The following is a 19,428-nucleotide window of genomic DNA, read 5'->3' on the forward strand; positions in this document are numbered from 1 at the left end:
CTCTCTCTCTCTGTCAGCTCCGCTCTCTCTCTCTGTCAGCTCCGCTCTCTCTCTCTGTTTCTCTAGTTTTCAGGGAAACAGTGACCATGAACACTTAGGCCGTGAACTTGTTTAGTTTTTTGCAGGCAGTGCACCCTTTGTGTGGCCCAGGCTATTTTCAGGCTCCCTTCATAGCTCAGGATGACCTGGAAATGTTGATCCTTCTGCCTCTACCTCTGCAATGTTGCGATTAAGAGAGCCACTAGACCCTGCCTGTGTAGTGCTGGGAATCAAACCCACAACCCCAGGCACGCCAGATGAGCGCTCCACTGACTGAGCCACATCCCCAGTCTGCCGTTGATTTTGAAACATTGTTTTGAACAAAGTTCTGGAAATAGCTTTAAGGAATACTGGGGAGAGAAACCCCAAATTATCTGGACTCCAGCACTATCCCTTGAGGCGTTTATCTTCTGGCCTGGTTTATAGAAATAGGTCTTTGTGCCCCCTCAAGGACTGAATGCGGTTTTGTCTTGTGGTCACTAGAGTGGAGCCCTGGGCTGGGCGTCCTTCCCATCAGTGTCACCGAGGCCAACCATTGTCTTCTTCTCAGGGCTCAGTCCTATGCTGAGAGACTCCGCCTGGGGCTGGCTGTGATCCACGGAGAGGCTCAGTGTACAGAGCTCGACATGGATGACGGTCGGCACTCGCCCCCCATGGTCAAGAACGCCACCGTGCACCCAGGCCTGGAGCTCCCGCGTAAGACTTCCTCTGCCTTTACTTCTGTGTGCTGGGAATGGCTAAGAATTCACCTCGGTGTACATTAGAGGCTCTGTGAGCTGTTTAGCTATCTTTAATAATTGAGTAGTGTTGCCTCAGCTTCCCCATCCATAGAAGAAGAGTTCCGTGCACGGTTGGGTAGGCAGCTTGTGAGTGTGCACGGGGAGCTTTAGTGAACAGCTGTATGAGGTGGCGTGGAGCCCAAGGCCTTGGCTTGCACTCTGGCAGGTGCCGTGGGCTTTAGGTCTAGCCGTCGGGCACATTTGTTTTAGTAGGGCAGCTTTTGGACCCGGTCTCTGACTAATTGCTGCTCTTACTCCAGATGGGTAAACAGCTCACTTCCACACACACTGGCGCTGACGAGGCTGCACACAGCAGAGGCTTAATAAGGTGATTACAGAAAAGGGAGTAAATCTGCCCGGAAACGGTCAGAGGTTAGCGGGGAGAAGAGCTGCAGTTGACGGCGGCCCTGGCTCAAGTGTAGGCACTCTCTCTCGGTCTGCTAACTCGGCTGCTTCACCTTCATTTCTAGTGTGCCTGGTTTTATATAAAAGGAGTATGTAATATGCTTTTAGCTTTACTTGGTTTTTTGCTTTTTGAGGATTTCATATTTTGGGTGCTGGACACTGAATTTGGCTGTAACAGGTATGGATGGGTCCTGCTCTCTCCACAGTGGTTCCAGATCCGACACTGCTGTGTGCTTCCTGTAATTTGAGCCTGGGCTGCGGGTCTGAACCTCTTTATTCCTAAGTATTTGAGTGTGCAAATGAAACGGTGGGTTCTCACTCAGGACTCCCCCAAGGACCGTTACCTAATCCACAGGTCTTATCACTCCCCAGTGTTCTATGGAGCAAGAGGAAAACCTTTTCTTTTTGTTGTCAGTTTTGGTTTTTGGCCCTGGGCCTGATCTGTGGCTGCACATTGCATACAGTTGGCATGCCCGTGCCCTTGTTTAGTCCAGAGTGGCTCCTCCGTGCTCCGGCTCTGATGACCGGGGGGATGCTCCAGAGCAACACAAGCCGGTTATTTTGTAGACTCTCCCTTAATTGCGACTTGTTTATGTCCTCATGCGTAGATGCAAATTTGAGTATTTGTCAGGCGTGCCACAGGAAGCACATGGTTGTCCCATTGCTGGAGAGGCTGATTTTGGCGTTTGGGTAAAAATAGTGTCTGGCAGTCTTCTTACCAGGAAAGTGACTTTTTTTCTTTTTATCAGTAGTGTACCGTGAATACCCACCTCACTTCAGACTTAGCCTCTATGGATCATTGTCACCTGACTCAGTTAGAAAGTCCTTATTACTGACAGATGGTCATCTCTTTTCTGTTGTTGCTGCTGGAGACCGTCTTGCTTTGCAGCCTGAGCTGGGCTGGGGAGTCTCCTGCTCCTCCGTCCCTGCCCAGTGGCGGGGTTCCTAGCATGCAACACCGTGATACTGTGTGTGTATGTGTCTGTGTCTGTGTGTGTGTCTATGTGCGTGCGAGCCTACAGAGGCCAAAAGAGAGTGACAGACCCCTTGGAGTTGAAGTTATAGGCATTTGTGAGCCGTGCACTGTGGGTGCTGGATCCAAACTCACGATTGAGCAAACCTTCTTAGCCATCGCTCCATCTCTCCAGCCACTCCCCTTTTTAAGATGGTATCTTGGTGTGTTGCCCACCTGGTCTCAGACTTTTGAACTAAAGTACACTTGTCCTCCCTCACAGCTACAAGTTCACACCGCTTCACACAGGCAAACTAGAGCTGAGTTCTGTTGAGACAAGGCCTTGGTGTGTACCCAGGCTGACCTGAGATTTTTCAGTCCTCTTACCTTCTCCTCTGAGTGCTAGGATTATCATCTGTTACCATGCCAGGCTGCCCAGACTCAAGAGATCGCCCTGACTCTAATCCGAAACAAAGACATATGTATTCAAATTGGACCAGCTTGTCTACAATTCAACACTGACAGGACTGCACTCCCTCGGGTTGTGGGCTCCTCCCTGCTCTCTTGTATGACTTCCCACTTGCACTGGGACAGCCGTGACCATCGCAGTCATTCAAATGTGGCCAGTCTCAGCTGAGAGAAGAGGTGGGTGTCGAGAGTGACTGCGTATTGTGACGGCTGCCGTGCAAACTTTAACTACCTCATCAGTACATCTCGGACTGGTTACAGACTCGTTACAGAGCACGACAGTAGAGTCTTTAAGTATGTTATGGAAAGTAAAATAGCAAATTTGCCCTTTTGTGTGACCTTATTTTTTAGTTTTGTGTGCATGAATGTTTGTCACATGTCTGTATATACACCACATGTGTGCCTGGTGCCCTTGGCGGTCAGAAGAGTGAATAGACTCCCCGGAGCTGGGGTTACAGGTGTTTGTAGAGCACAGTGTAGGTACTGGGAACGGAGGCAGGTCCTCCTCGGGAGCAGCTCCTCCCTCTAACTCCTACCGTCTTCTTCCTTACTGTAGCTACTAGAAAATTTAAAGTGACTTTTCTGTCTTGCCTTGTGTCTCTATGAACAGCTGGATCCAGCCAGCTCTGACTCTTGAGAGTCAGTCTAGGAGGGACCTGTGCGTTAGGTTGTTCCGTCTGTACTGTAGCTTGCCACAGGGTTGTGGTTACATTTATCCAGTTACTCAACTAACTCAGTCTTGTGATGTGTTTTGCTAGTGATGATGGCCAAAGAGAAGCCACCAATCACAGTGGTCGGAGACGTCGGGGGACGCATTGCAATTATAGTGGTATGGCCATGCGTCGTCGTGTTCATGCAGAGGTGACACTGCTGGCTCAGTCAGTGTGGGTCTCAGCATGATGGTGGATTTCGGTGGCTCCACCTGTCTTCCCTCACTCAATCTCCTTTAAGAGAGTAGCGGATTTACTTAATATGTGAATGGAGGAGATTAACATATAGCCTACAAATGTAAAATCCTGGGACCTCCCATGGGAAGAGTCAGCACCAAGGCCTTCATCATAGGGGCTCTGGATCCCCTCAGACCAGCTCCCTTGATCATCCGTACATTTCAGGACCATAAGACAAGCCTTTCCCGTGTCAGGGTGGGGACAGGTGTCCCAGTGCAGCCTGGCTTTGCACTGGGATGCTGGTCACTCTCACTGGATTAGAGGGACACAACAGCAGCTCCCCTTGGGACAAAGTAAGTGCCATGCTGGTTCTCTAGACCGAATGAGGAGTGTGAGGGAGGGAAGCTACCCTGACAGCCATCATGAGGGCTTCAGCTGCTGTGTCGTACATGCTGGACTAGAGCGCCCCACCGCTCCTGCAGACACTCCTCCCACACAGTGCCTCGATTGCTCGAAGTCCCAGGGTGCTCAGCTCTCGGCCATGGTTTCTAACAGGCTGACCCATGTTGGAGGGGAACAGGGACATGTGTCCCTGGGGAGAGGGTGACCAAACCTGCCCCTGCTTGCAGGATGACATCATTGATGATGTGGAGAGCTTCGTTGCGGCTGCGGAGATCCTGAAAGAGAGGGGTGCTTACAAGATCTATGTCATGGCCACGCACGGCATCCTGTCCGCTGAAGCCCCCCGGCTGATCGAGGAATCCCCCGTTGACGAGGTGTGTCTCCTTGAAAGGCTTAGGACACAGAGCCTGAACCCCGCTCCACAGCTGCGCTGACTCAGGAAGGCGCCCGTCTCTGGCTAGGGTGCACTCCGGTCTGATGTTGCTCTGGCTTGCAGCCTTGCTTAGGCAGATGGGTGTGTAGGAATTTACATGAAGGTTTCTTTCAGATCTTCATATCAACGTTAGAGTTACATTTGGTACTTGAATTCTTCCCTGACGATAGTTAGGTGTTAAATGGGGCTGGGTAGTCCCAGGACTTCGTTCTGAGCCGTGCATGCTCAGCTTGTAAAATCTGTATTTTAGCAGATGGGATTTTATGCTTGTATCCCAGCAATGGAGAGATGAGTTACCATTGAGGTTACATATCAAGACCCTGCCTCAGAGTGAAAACCAAGGCTGGGGTGTAGCTCCGTGTGGTGTGCTCGCCGTGCCAGTGGGAAGTGTTCCGCCCAGCACCACTGCAGAGACCCCTCTGGAGCAAAAGCTTTGTTTTGGAGCTTGGGTTGTGGACATTAAGTTAAATGTTAGATATGCTTTTCTTCTGCACAGCCACTTCCTGGCACACCTGAGTATCTACTCTCTGTTGCTTCGTCATTAGGTGGTGGTGACGAACACTGTCCCTCATGAGCTTCAGAAGCTACAGTGTCCCAAGATAAAGACTGTGGACATCAGCTTGATTCTTTCTGAGGCGATTCGAAGAATCCATAACGGCGAGTCCATGGCGTACCTTTTCCGGAACATCACGGTGGATGACTAGCTCAGAGCTGCCCTGACCTGCAGAGGACGACATACACAGCGGCGTGTCAGCCTGCAAGTGTGCTGCAGTTAGGGAGTCTACCAGGCTGCTGAGTCCCTTCCTCCCCATCGGCAGAACGCAGTACCTACCGGGAACATGTTCTGCTGAAGAAGCAGGCATCCAGTTGTAGACGGTTAACACCATGCAGCCGACTGTGACTGAGTACGTGACACGGCCCTCCTGTCCCTGTCATCAGCCTTGCTCCTTATTTCTGAGCAGTTCCCATGCCAGTTTGTTCACTAGTGTCTGCTCTGGGAAGGTAGGTGAAGCATTGAGCTTAGTCAGGGAGCTGAGTGGCCCTGGCACTGACGTATGCAGTGTCCTCTCCCTGGACAAGGTCAACTAAGTCTGTCATATAGAGAATCACTTTTCTTTCAGAAACTGCTGTGCCTGCTGCCATTGAACAGCGGAGTGTCCCTGCCCACCCTCACTGAGCTAGTCAGATGAGAGAGTAGCACCCTGTCCCTCAGAACTGTGTCACTTGGAAGCTGCGAATAAAAGTTTCTTGTCTCCCTCGTGTCTTCAGTCCACTTAGGCTCCTGGCTCCCTCCTAGACCCCGACAAAGCCTGTCAGTACTACGCAAGAAACAGCGTTCAAGTCAGGGGTCAGGATCCAGGGCTGCAGTGGACCACAGATGTGTTTCCCACGGGCTCCCTTCCCTTCCTGAGCACTGAGGGCACATCTGTGTGTGGTTTGTGGGATTTGGGGCAGTTCTGGAGATTGAACCTAGGGCCTCCTGCACACTGGGTTAATGGTCCACCACCGAGCCTCATCTCCAGCCCCTCAAGAGGGGCACTACTTGTGAGCTGCGGTGTGGCTAGTCGCATTGCTGAGGAGACTGTCAGAGGCCCTCTACAGACACAGCAGAGCTCCTTGGCTCTTTGAGCCTGCTCCAGTTCGGAGCCAGGTTTCAGAGGAGGGCCTTCTCCGGAAAGGAAGTGGACTTGCTAATGAGCTCTGCCCAACAGGAAGGAGTCTTTTTTTTTTTTTTTTGTATAATTGTATTTCACTACAGGGAAGTTTCCTCCACTCTTTTATCCCTTAATGATGAAGAAGGTTCCCAGCCCACAATTAGGACTTTGTGCACATTGGCCTTTTCAAGCACACAAAGAAGTTGCCTTCTGTTAATGGGCCACATAGGGAAAACTGAGCAAAGGACTCAGTCATTAAGATAATTAGCCTGGAGGTAGAGAAAAAGCTGTAACCTAGTGGGCAGAAGAGAAGCACATCACACACAGAAGGAGAGTGGGAGGGGTGGAGGCTGTGCTTGTCAGTGTGCTTTGTTCTCCAACCGGATGCTTGCCATTTTGGCTAGGCTGGCTGACTGGCCTGTGGGCCCCCAGTGCTGGAGTTTCAGGCATGTGTAGCCACACCTGGCCTTTAGTATGGGTTTCCAGGCTTCTCCTGCTTGCACCACAAGTGCTTTTTACCCTCCGCACCATCTCCCCAATTTCAAGAGACTTGGTGTGGGTTTTGTTTTGTTTTGTTTTGTTTTTTTTCCAAGACCTGGGTATCACTAGCCCTGGCTGTCCTGGAACCCACTCTGTAGACCAGGCTGCCCTGCAACTCAGGTCCGCTTGCCTCTGACTCTCGAGTGCTGAATTAAAGGCATGAGCCTTGCAGTCTGTTCTTAACAATCAAAGTAGATAACTAGTCCTGTCTAGGTCCGTCTACAGTTGTGCACTGGAGAGTTACCTCAGTAAAGTACCTAGCACAGAAGCACAACTGAATTCCATCGCTGGCATGGGTGCACACACTGGGAATTCTAGCACTGGGAAGGGCAGACAGGCTGGAACTCCTAACAGACACCTAGCCTTGCCTGTTTGATACTGCAGATTCTATGAGACCCTGTCTTAAGCTAGTGATTCCAGATGAGACTGACGTTTGATCCACAGGTACAAAGTTAGACATGAAATACAGGTTCTTCTGAAGTCTAAACATGACATTTTTTAGCTAATATTTTCCTTTCCCCCGGTTTTAAAAATATGGATTTTAGGGCTGGGGAGATGGCTCAATGGTTAAGAGCACTGACTGTTCTTCCAGAGGTCCTGAGTTCAATTCTCAGCAACCACATGGCGGCTCACAGCCATCTGTAATGGGTTCTGATGCCCTCTTCTGGTGTGTCTGAAGACAGCTACAGTGTTACATATATCTTTAAAAAAAGAAAGAAAAGAAGAGCCAGGCAAATCCCAGCACTTGGGAGGCAGAGGCAGGCGGATTTCTGAGTCCGAGGCCAGCCTGGTCTACAGAGTGAGTTCCAGGACAGCCAGGGCTACACAGAGAAACCCTGTCTCGAAAAACAACAAAAACAAAAAAAAAAGAATTTTTTTTAATAATAGGGTGTATTTTTTTTAAATAGGATTTTAAAAATGTGTGTAGCACTAGTAGTACAGATAGTTCTTGACTTAAAAAATGCCACCCACCCCACCCACCTGTTGACTTGTGAGGTTCTTGACACTCTTGACCAGGATAACTGAGGTTGTAGGCTGGTGCTAGCCCTCAGATCTGATACTCAGCATCATCAAAAAGTCAAAGCCTCAGGGGTGTGAAAAAATGCAGCCCTGAAGCGGCTGGCTGCTAACATCCTGTAAAGATCGCACTTGAAGGGAGCTGGAGGTGACTCAGCTGTCAGGAAGGAAGGATTTGGTTCCCAGCACCTGTATGGTAGTAATCTGTATCTACTTCTAGCAGATCCAGGTCCCTCTGGGTCCTGTGTGCACACCTATGCATCCACATATATACACGCATTTCAGACACAACACAAAAAACAAAGATAAAGCCAAGTAGATCTCTGAGTTCAGTGCCACCAGCCTGGTCTACAGAGTGAGTTCCAGGACAGCCAGGGCTACACAGAGAAACCTCTTTTAAAAAAAATAGTAATAAGTTAATAATAAAATACGCTTACTGGTCTGGCTGTGTATGCCCAATGCTTGAACCCGAGGCTTACCTGCAGCCTAGCTTTAAGTTCTAAGACAGTGATTCTCAACTTTCTAACTGTGACCCTTATGTGATGACCCCCAACCAACCATAAATTTACTTTGCTGATACTTCATGACTAATTTTACTATTATGAATCATTGTAAATATCTGATAGATATCTGATATGTGACCCCAAAGGGGTCACAACCTACAGATTGAGAACTGCTGTTCTAAGGTCAGGGAACAAATGCCCAGAGGATTAGGAAGTTGGCCTTTTGGCATGCTGTTGCCAGGTAATAGAAATACAATGGTGGAAATTCCCTTTAAAAACTGTGCCCATTGGGCTGGAAAGATGGTTCAGCAGTTAAGAGCACTGACTGCTCTTCCAGAAGTCCTGAGTTTAACTCCCAGCAACCACATGGTGGCTCACAACCATCTGTAACGGAATCTGATGCCCTCTTCTGGTGTGTCTGAAGACAGCTACAGTCTTACATAAATAAAAATTAAAAACAAAACCCCTGTGCCCATTCAGACTAAACTACAACTCTTAACTCTATTACTCATGATAGGATCCTTTTAATGTTTTATTAAACATTTATTTTAACTTTTAATTTAATTTAATTTAATTTAAACATTTATTTTAACTTTTAGTGTTTTATTCAAAAATATATCACCTGCTGAGAGCTCCGGAGTCCTGAATTGAGCAACATGAGGTCAGGGAAGCCTTCCCCACCTCTTGAGTAAACAACATTATGTGGAAACTGCCTCTAAGAGGCACTAGTGGGGGTCCACTCCGCCAACCACCCCCACTGGCCGCAGGCACCCCATCCCTTAGACTTGCCTGCCTAAATGCAGGTCGCCGTGACACCCCGTGAATCATTTTGTCTCCGGTGGCCTACAAAACTAGTGGAGCTGGCTTTCTGTGTTGAGGAGTTGGAGGGGGCGTGGACCCACAGGAGCCACCGCAGCTTCTCCTCCCAACTGACCTGTTCATAGTGCAAACGCTCTGACCGGCCTAATCATCCCTTTCATTAAGCGCATTACTGAAAAACTGGTGGCACCTTGAGGTGTGGTCAAAGCCTCCCCTGTAGGTTTTTTTAGTCCCAATAAGGGCTGGCCCAACCAAGCGCATGTTCTTAGAATCTCTGGAGTCCCGCGCCTCAGCAACCCTGCCGCAAACCGTGCGCCCTCGTTCCAAACGTCCACCGGCCGAGAGCCGGGCAAGCCAGGAGAGCGGAGCCCAGGGCTCCAGCTTGGAAGCCACAAACCCACAAGCAAGGCCTCCTGCTGAGACCCGTGCTGTCCCCATAAGCCTGCTGGGAGGGAGGAGGCACTTGGTATCCTCTCTCTTCTTCCCTGGTTCTGCGCCTCCCAACAGGGCACACGATGCCGCCCTCATTGATGGCCAACAGGGTCTCCCTCCGGGACCTGGCTGACCTGGCAATTGGCACTCCAGAGGTGGGCGCGGTGAACTTTACGGCCTTGCATACACTGATAGTGGCCATTCTCAAGAGCCTCAACCTCCAAGAGGTACTTATCGACTTCCACTACCCATCCTCTGAATCTGGCCGTGCTGCTGAGTTGGTCCACGGCACCTCCAGTGCCCCACATGTGTCAACCAGCAAAGAGAAGCGCCGGAGTCTGCCTAGGCTGTCGCAGACTCCGCAAGAGCTGGAAAATCAGGTGAAGGACTTGGGTAACCAGGTATTGGACCTCACCAAACAGCTTAAAACTATGGACAACAAAATGCAGGGCATGGCCACACAAATAGATCACATCTCCACACCCACTGACCAGTCAGAAGAGGCGATAACTCTGATGGCCAAGCAGGTATCCCTAACAAAGTTCTCCAAGATCTATGAATCTGAGGATATTCTGGAGAAACATGAGCCCACGGTCGAGATGCCCACCCAGATGGTACAGCTAAAGTCCTCAAAGGCTCTCACCCCGACCAAGGTGGGTACACTGACCCTACAAAGCCTCTGCTCCCCCAGGCTACCCTTCAGGCCCTAAGCTACCCCCAAAACTAGGGGTACCAGGTCTGGCTTCACACAGTTCCTACTCTACCTTGCAGTCCACGAGTGTGCTCCAAGACCTCATCGAAGATGTGAAAATTCTGAAGCAGGCTCCTGAGCTGCAGGTGAGGACACCCTAGGGAGGACACCTCACAAGTGGGTTGATCGTTTGTCTCTACTCTTTGACCTCATTTTTTAAAAATGATTTGTTTAGTTTTGTGTATGTGTTTGCTTGTATGTGTGTATGAGCACCCATATGCATGAAGTGCCTGAAGACTCCAGCAGAGGGCAGCAGATCCCCAGACCTGGAGTTAGAGATTGTTTTAAGCGCAGGAAACCAGGATCCTCCAGCAGCCAGCGCTCTTACCTGCTGAGCCATCTCTCCAGCCCCAGCCCCTGACTCCTAAAGCCATAAATAACTTATCAAGATACCTATAAAACCTAAATTGATTTAAAAGGTAGCTGACGACACTGCACGATATTCTTAAAGTGAATTTCCTTAAAAATTGAGACTACCCTGATGTGGTGGTTCCTTTAACCCCAACACTTGGGAGGCAGAGACAGGAGGATCTCTGTGAGTTTGAGGTCAGCCTGGTCTACATAGTCAGTTCTTGGCTAACCAGTGCTACACAGTGAGACCTTGTCTCAAAGCAAACAGACAAAGGACACAGTTGCTGTTCTAGTGCTGTGAGGAGATACCATGACCAAGACAACTCTTATAAGAAATTGGAGCTGGCTTACAGCTTCAAAGGTTTGCTCCATTATCTTGGTCCAGAGTATGATGGCGCTCAGGCAGACACGATGCAGGAGAAGTAGCCGAGAGCAGAGCTCTGCAACCAAATCAGCAGGCAGTAGGAGAGAGACCCTGGGCCTGGCTTGACCCTCAGTGACACATTTCCTCCAAGACCACCGTCTTCTAATCATTTCAAATAGCACAACTGCCTAAACATTTAAATACAGGAGCCTACGGGGGCCATTCTTATTCACACTACCGCACAAAGCAAGGTAATAAAGAGAGCGTAAGGAACGGTGGTTACTGCCTGCAATCCCAGTAGCACTTGGGAAGCTGAGAAATGAAGAATACTGCAAGTCCCAGGCCGACTCAGTCAGCTGCAATAAGTTTTGGGCCAGTCTGGCATCTGTAGAGGTGCTGGGTCTTTGCTCAGCCTCCAGGGGGCAGCAGAGGTCTGAGGAAAACACCCCACATATACACAGAAGAGGGTGGGAGGTGGAGCCCGACGGGGTGGGCGTGGGGGTGGGAGAGAAAGTTGGGATTGAATGGTCCAGGCTCTCAGGTGGAGAGATCTCCCCACCCTAGAAGTTCAGTGTATGTATTACTTACAGTGGAGCAGGGAGGTTAGGTTACTGCATACAGCTCAACTGTATGGCAGGGTTGTTATATACAGTTTTGCTCATCTGTGCAGAAGCAGAGCCCTCTGTAGGGGAGCAGCCTCCAGTGTGTAAATATTCAGGGAGGAGAGGTGCTTCTTCTCTGCACACACTGTCAACATCTACATACAGACCAGAAAAAGGCTTTGCCATGAGCTATGATCTCCCCTGAGCCTTATGGGTATGTGTGTGTGTAAGAGTGTGTGTGTTGGGGGTGCTTTACCATCCCTCCATGGTTCTGAGGCTCTGGGACTCCTGAGTCTGGTGTGTCTGTGTCAACAGTACACAAAAGACTTCACTCAGCCAGGCAGTGGTGGCGCACGCCTTTAATCCCAGCACTTGAGAGGCAGAGGCAGGCGGGTGTCTGAGTTCGAGGCTAGCCTGGTCTACAGAGTGAGTTCCAGGACAGCCAGGGCTACACAGAGAAACCCTGTCTCGAAAAAAAACAAAAAACAAAAAACAAAAGCAAAAACAAAAAAAAAAAAAAAAGAGAGAGAGAGAGAGAGAAAAAGGATACAAGACAGGCCAAAGGAGGCCCAGCCCTGGGGAAATCTGACTTTTAACCCAGTCTGAGCCTCACACAGGCCTAGGGAACCTGCATCTCTGTCTTTGCTCTGGGAAGTGGGCCTCAGTTTCTGTTTGTTGTCGTTGCTGTTGTTTCATTTGTTCGGTTTCTTTAAACAGGGTCTCCTCGTAGTCCAGCTGGCCTTGAACTTAACTGCGTAGCCAAGGCTGACCTTTGACCTCTTGATCCTTCTAGCCACCTCTCAAGGGCTGTGGTAATCAGCATGCAGGCGACACCATGCCTGGTCTTTTCCAAACTTGTGCATATGAAAGGTCTGTTTAGAATCTGGTCTTAGATCCTAGAGGTCAGCACAAGTTGTAAAGAACAGTTGAAGTCCCGGTCACTTGCTGGGGGCCCTTGACGGCTCTTCTCCTTCCGTGACTCAGGCTAGCAGGTGCTGTTGACATACTTGCTTTTGGAGAGACGAGGTGGGTCTCAAGCTGTAGAGCTGGAAGCTTTAGGTAATGGGTAGCCTGCAGTGAAGCCAGGGTCAGCATTCTCACCCCACATGAGCACTGGTCCACTACACCAGACTACTACCGCTACAACTTCCTTCCTTCCCATTGACCGGGAAAAGAACTGGGAATCTGCCTTTGTATGCCACATAAAACTAGGTAGAAACTAGGAACCAGAAGCTATCCCTTCACGAAGACCCATAGGCTTCTCCTTTCCTTTTCTCCTTTACACCAAGGCAGTGTGTGTGCATGTGTGTGTGCATGTGTATATGTGCATGTGCACATGAGTGTGCATGCATGTGTGTGCATGTGCACATGTATGTGTGCATGTGTGTGCATTGCACATGTATGTGTGCATGTATGTGTGTGCATTGCATATGTATGTGTGCATGTATGTGTGTGCATGTGTGTGCATTGCATATGTATGTGTGCATGTATGTGTGTGCATGTGTGCACGTGCACGTGTATGTGCACGTGTGTGTGTGTGTGTGTGCCAAGGTGATGGTCCATTTCCAAACTCTGTTTCCAGGACCTCCTTCAACGTTTTAATGAACTGGAGAAGCTGGTTAAAAGCCGAGAAGAATACCTGGTAATATGAGGAAGCTCTGGGGAAAGGGTTCTGAGGGATAGAGGATTTCTTTTCTACCTGGCTTCTCTTTAGGCCTGGTTCCAACTCCCGCCCCTGTATATTTGTGTCCTTTGGGGATAGGGGGTATATGTACTCTGCCACTAAGCGGCACCACTTCTGGATAAAAGGGCAAGTCCTTGCCATCTTTGCTCAAGGCTCTATCCAGAATCCACGTGAGACAAAGGACCCAACAGCCAATTCTGTACCTCTGGCTGGTTGCTGAAAGCCAGTAAATCTTCCTGAGGATGCGGCTGTTGGTAGCACCCAATCAATCCTGTTGGTCCCAAGCTGCAGGGTATGTACGTGCGTTCATGCTTACATACATGTGTGTCCGTGTCATATTTATTATTCACAGGATCAGTTAAGTCGGAGGCTGAATCTTGTTCCGGGTGGTGAAGAAATCACCATGGTCACCTGGGAAGAGCTAGAACAAGTGATTGGTGACGGCTGGAGGGCCTCCAAAGGGGTAAACAAACAAACGGGCGCTGGGCAGAAGCACTGGGTGGTATTCCAGAGAGCATCTCTCATCTGTACAACTGTCTCATATTCTGGTATTTGGAACCTTCACTACTGACTTTGTACATTCTGTATTGTGGATATTTTAAATATTGTTCCAAGATGACATTGGTGTGAGTGATCCGATAAATTCCTGGATTGGGGAATGACAACTTTATGCTTTGTTTACCTGTTGCTATTGTGTGCTGCCCCAGCTTAGGGTTCAAACAGAAGCATGAAGAGAGGTCATTTCTTCTTCCAGTTTCCTCCCACATAGACTCTGAGCCAGCACCTACATTGTTGAGCTTTGCCAGCACACTGGGTGAAAAATGATGCCCTGGACTGGTTTCTTTTGCTTCTGTAGCTTTTCAGACTTCCTTTTTAATAGTCTATCCTAAAAAGTATTCCTCCTTTAACACCTATGGACCAGGGTAACCAGAACTGGAAACAGCTCTCTAGCAAGAGGACCTTGCTAGTGTATCTGTCAATCTTGAGATGGTACACATGGTCTCTGCATCCTTGGCAAACCCTGGTGATTTTCACATGACTCTTGTAGGCAGTAGTTACTAGTCTGGTCTACATCAAGAGTTCCAGGCTAGCCATGACTATATAGTGAGATGCTGTCTCAAAAATAGCTAACTACATAATAAAATCTTAATTGAAAAAAATGCCTAAGATACACCAAGCTTTGGTAGCCTGGCAGGCTAGATAAAGCTAAAGCAAAAGATAAAAGTCTCATTTTGGAAATCCCTATTGTGAGCCAGGAAGAAGAAGAAAAAGAGAAAAATCCAGGACAGGCAGAGAGACAGTGAGTGCAGCATGAAGATCTGAGTTTAGTCCCCAGCATCCATGTAAAGCTAGCCATGGAGGTGTATGCAGTAATCCAAGTTCAGAGGAGGCAGACAAAAGAGGATCTTGGGGGTGTGCTGGCCATCCACCCATGCTGACTTTGTGAGCTCACAGTTCCATGAGAAAGCCTGCCTCAAACAGACCAAGGAGGAGGACTGAGAAAGACCATGATGACCTCCTCTGGCCTCCACAAGTGTACACACACACACATACATACACACACACACATATACACACACATACACATATACAAACACACACACACATACACACACATATACACACATACACACAAACATATACACACATACACACATACACACACATACACACAAACATATACACACATACACACACATACACACACATACACACATATACACACATACACACACATACACACACATACACACACATATACACACATATACACACATACACACACATACACACACATACACACACATACACACAGATACATACACAGATACACACATACACACAGATACACACACACACACCACAGGAAATAGCCAGTAAATGATTTTGCCGCTCATAATCTTAAGGGATCCAAATTCCAAATCTCCACAGAACCTTGAAGTCAAAACTGGAGGAAGACAAAGATAAGCCTGTGTGCAGGGTGTCAGCCTGCCCAGACTGCAGAATGGTCCTGCTGTGTGGGGTAGCTAAACTGCAGATCAAGAGCTATGGGGTTATGAAAAATTAATTCCCATATCAACTGCTTCAAAATCTTGAGCAAAACTATGTGCTATGTATTTTGAGACTGTTAGAGACACTGGATTCCTTAAACTATTATGGTTGGGTGTAGGACCATGAAAGGATAGCTTGGTTCCTGGTTGACCACAGGCTTTGAACCCCGGACCCTAATGGGACGGTAGGTGTTCGGCCTTGCTCCCAGACTCCAGGCTCCTTATGTGAGCCAAAGACCTCCATTGATCAGCGCCTTTCAGTCACGTAGGGCAACACCCCTACAGCCCCTCCCAAAGAGAGGTTTGTGTCACCTAGCACAGGTAGAGGGCATGACTACAGGCCTCAGAGCCTCAAGAGATCTCCATATTAATGAGGTACCTGAAGGCCAGAGGGCGTAGCCAATTAAGCATTCCTTCCCAGACCCTCCTCCTTACAAAGGGTATTTAACCAAAGGCCCGCCCTGGGGGTAGGGGAGTACAGCCACATCCACTTTCCGCCATGATAATAAACCTTTTAAAACCATGGACTTTCTTGTGTCTTTGCCCCCCCGCCCCCCGTGGGGAACCGTGGAAAAGGCCTTTGATGACCCAGCCACTGCTTAATCTCCTGGTAGAAGACTTCTCTACATTCCCACTGCAGAGGCTTGCCAACTCAAACAAGCTAGCTGATCCAGCCAAGCAAGTACCATAACCAAGAGTCTCTCAGCCCATGGGACGCTGCGGAGCTTCTCTCCCTTGTCCCTCAAGGCTGTGGGCCGGTCCAGCCCATATGCCCACTGTCTCAGTTCTTCCACGGCTCCCAGCAGTGTCTGGGAGCCCAAGGGCTGAGACCATGGTTTCCCCATCTAGCCGCTTTGTCCTGGAGACACCCACTCAGGAGCTCTGCCCCCAAGGGACTTCAGACTGAGACTACTACACACCTGGGAGGAGCTCGGTGGCTTCTCATAGCCCAGCGTCCACCCAGCACTGTGTAGAGGAAACTTAGTCAAATTCTCATGCTTCTGTTCCCTGGAGCCGCAGTTTCAGCCACCTTGGGTGTCAGACATGCAGGAACCACAACACAAGCCAACAGGACCCACCCCATGCGTGAGCCACAGCCCCGCAGTTTGGGTTACAATATATACTTCCATTACTCTTTTTGTTTGTTTGTTTGTTTTGTTTTTCGAGACGGGGTTTCTCTGCGTAGCCCTGGCTGTCCTGGAACTCACTCTGCAGACCAGGCTGGCCTCGAACTCAGAAATCCACCTGCCTCTGCCTCCCAAGTGCTGGGATTAAAGGCGTGCGCCACCACCGCCCGGCCACTTCCATTACACTTAAATTTACTCTGTGTGTGTGGGTGTGGGGTGTGTGTGTGGATGGGTGTGTCACGTGGGTGCCAGGGGTTGTACTTAGATGATGCTTGGTGACATGTTTTTACAAACTGAGCCGTCTGAGCACTCCCTCAATGAATATATTCTGAATCATGTTACGTTTTTTTCCTAGAACCTGGCTGTGTTCACCCATTAGTAAAACCAGTGCACCTCTTTTTTTTTTTTTTTTTGGTATTTTGAGACAGGGTTTCTCTGTGTAGCCCAGGCTGGCCTCGAACTCAGAAATCCACCTGCCTCTGCCTCCCAAGTGCTGGGATTAAAGGCGTGCGCCACCACCGCCCGGCTAGTGCCACCTCTTCTAAGACTCTATTTCCCCACGACTTTTGTAGCTGCTGTGTCCATTTTTCTAGGATTTCATACAATGTGCCCATACTCACTGTATTGAGTCAACAGCCCCAAGAACATCTACATCACTATGCTAACCCCACCCCCCATTCTTACCTTTTAATGACAGAAGGAACTTTGTAGGTCCGATGAAGTTAAGGATCTTGAGGGAGAGTCCCCTGGATCCTGCAGAAAAGACTTCATCACAGAGGCCTTTGTAAGAGGCAATGGGACAGAGAGTAGCTATACGGAAGGACATAGTAGGTATGGAAGATTGTAAGTTCAAGACTAACCTTGGGGGTTGTCATAAAAAGCGAATCCAGGGGTTGAGGCTGTAGATTGGTTTGTAGGATACTTGCTGTGCATACACAAAACACTAAGATCGAGGCCCCAGCACAGATAAACGGCGCATGGCGTAACTGTGACCTCAGCACTCCAGAGGTGGAGGCAGGAGGATCAAAAGTTTGTTATTGTCAGCTACATAGGGAATTCAAGTCTCTGTCTTAAAACAAATAACAAAAAACCTAGCAGGCCTATAATCTCAAGTATTGAAACAGAGAGATCAAAAGTTGAAGGCTTGCCCAGGCTACATAGTGAGTTCAAGGGCAATCTAGACAATTTATGGACACCCTGCCTTGATATAAAGAGTAAAACCAAGGGCTCACAATATGGCTTAGTAGAGGAGCTGTCTAACATTTGCAAGGTCCAGGTTTATCCCCAACTACAAGTCTCTCTCTCTCTCTCTCTCTCTCTCTCTCTCTCTCTCTCTCTCTCGCTCTCGCTCTCGCTCTCGCTCTCACTCTCGCTTGCTCGATCTCACACACACATATAGACACACACACAGATATAACACACAAACACGTGCACACACTCACATAGGGTTTCTTTAAATCATTCTGGTCCAGTACCCAAGTCAGCCTTCCATTCAGCCTCTTAGTGATTGTAACCAATTTCCCTCTTTCTCTTTACCTAGAGCTCGGAATCATCAACAGCAACATTTGGCAAGCACAGATTTGCGTCAAGTGACCTCCTTCCGAGTGGAATGTTTCCCAGGGCTGCTGACCAGGCTCTGGATTCCACTGGTGGTGTAGGACAATTCCCTGAAAGGGTCTCCAGCAGAGATCAGAGCAGATCTACTGTTGTACTTCGGGATATGGCCCGTGAGCCATCCCAGGTCATATCTGAGACAGATCGCCAGGCACATGCTAGAAGAGATGAACAACTCCCTGTCCAGATTCAACAGTACAGAGATCAACGTGGTGGGATGCCCGGGTTGGAACCACTTGGCATGGATCAGCCTGGAATGATATACCCTGTGATGCCCCTCACTACGGGTCAGCTTGGTGTAATGCCCCCAGACATGTATGACCAGGGATCGGTACCTCTTGATATAGCTCAGAGTGGTGTGCTGCCACCATCAGGATCTGACAGGGGACTAGGAAAGCTGGGTACAGCCCAGCTTGGTACAGTTCCGTTCAGCACGTATCAGCAAGCCACAATGCTTCCTGGAACGGACCAAGAGGGTATGGAACAGGCTGCTCTGCGTGACAGTGGTCGGGAACCATGGGCCATGGCTCAACAAGGCTTGATACCAGTTGGCATAGATCAGCATGGATTGCCAATACTAGGCGCAGATCAGCAAGGACCGACCCCCCAACGTGTGGATCGGCAGGGATTGGTAATGCCTGGCGTAGATCACCGTGCATTCCTTGCGTCTCTTCCAGATCAACGTGGCTTGGTGTCGATTGGTTTGTCGCAAGTTAGTACAGATCAACAAGGTTTTAGACAGTCCAGATCAGCGTCGCGCTTCATACAACCTGGCACAGAACAGCCTGGGGTAGAGCAGCGTGATGCGGCACGGCCTTTAGAACGGCGCAGTTCAGTGCCCATGGCGACAGAACGGCGGTCTTCGTTGCAGATTGCTGCAGAGAGACGTAGTTCAGTGCCCATTGAGGCAGAACGGCAGGGTCTGGCACAGTCTGGGGCAGGTCAGCAAGGTTCAGTACAGCTTGAGGCAGGTAGGCAGGGTTTAGTACAGCCAGGGGTTGATCAGAGGAGTGCCCCACAACCAGGGGCAGATCAACGTGGCTTGGTACAACCTAGCACAGATTGGGGTGGTTTGGTACAGCCTGGCACAGACCAACATTTGGTGCCTCCTGGTGCAGGTCAGCCTAGCTTGATTCAACCTGGTGCATTTCCACCTAGTTTGGCACAACTCGGTGCAGGTCAGCAAGGTCAATTACAACCAGACACAGGGCAGCCTGTTTGGGTTCAACCAAGCACAGATCAGCGTGGCTGGGTACAGCCTGGTGCATATCAGCCTGGTTGGCAAGCACAGCCTAGTATAGATCAACATGGTTTGGTACAACTTGGAATGGGTCAGCAGGAGCTGAGACAACCTGGTGCAGTTCAGCCCGGGATGGTACAGCCAGGAGCGTATGCACCTGGGTTGATGCAAGTTGGTGTAAGTCAGGATGGTTTGGTTCAACCTGGAATGGATCAGCGTGGCCTGGTACAGCCTGGTACAGACTGGAGTTCAGTGCAGCCTGGTACAGTTCAGCCTGGCCTGGGCCAACCAGGTGCAGTTCAGCCTGGCCTGG

At 49.4% G+C, this 19,428-nt stretch overlaps 1 protein-coding gene across 1 annotated transcript in view; it reads left to right on the forward strand.

Moving 5' to 3' along the window:
* Window positions 1-5,626, forward strand: part of Prpsap1 (phosphoribosyl pyrophosphate synthetase associated protein 1) — a 19,443-nt gene extending 13,817 nt beyond the window's left edge. The window contains exons 7-10 of the mRNA XM_028752907.1: window positions 590-735; window positions 3,402-3,472; window positions 4,160-4,306; window positions 4,911-5,626. Of these exons, the coding sequence (XP_028608740.1) occupies window positions 590-735; window positions 3,402-3,472; window positions 4,160-4,306; window positions 4,911-5,069 (523 nt within the window). The 3' untranslated portion in view covers window positions 5,070-5,626. The remainder of the gene's footprint in view (window positions 1-589; window positions 736-3,401; window positions 3,473-4,159; window positions 4,307-4,910) is intronic.
* The last annotated feature ends 13,802 nt before the right edge of the window (window positions 5,627-19,428 follow it).

The sequence above is a fragment of the Grammomys surdaster genome, unplaced genomic scaffold, assembly GCF_004785775.1.
Source record: "Grammomys surdaster isolate TR1022 unplaced genomic scaffold, NIH_TR_1.0 125940, whole genome shotgun sequence".
Taxonomy (NCBI): Eukaryota; Metazoa; Chordata; class Mammalia; order Rodentia; family Muridae; genus Grammomys; species Grammomys surdaster.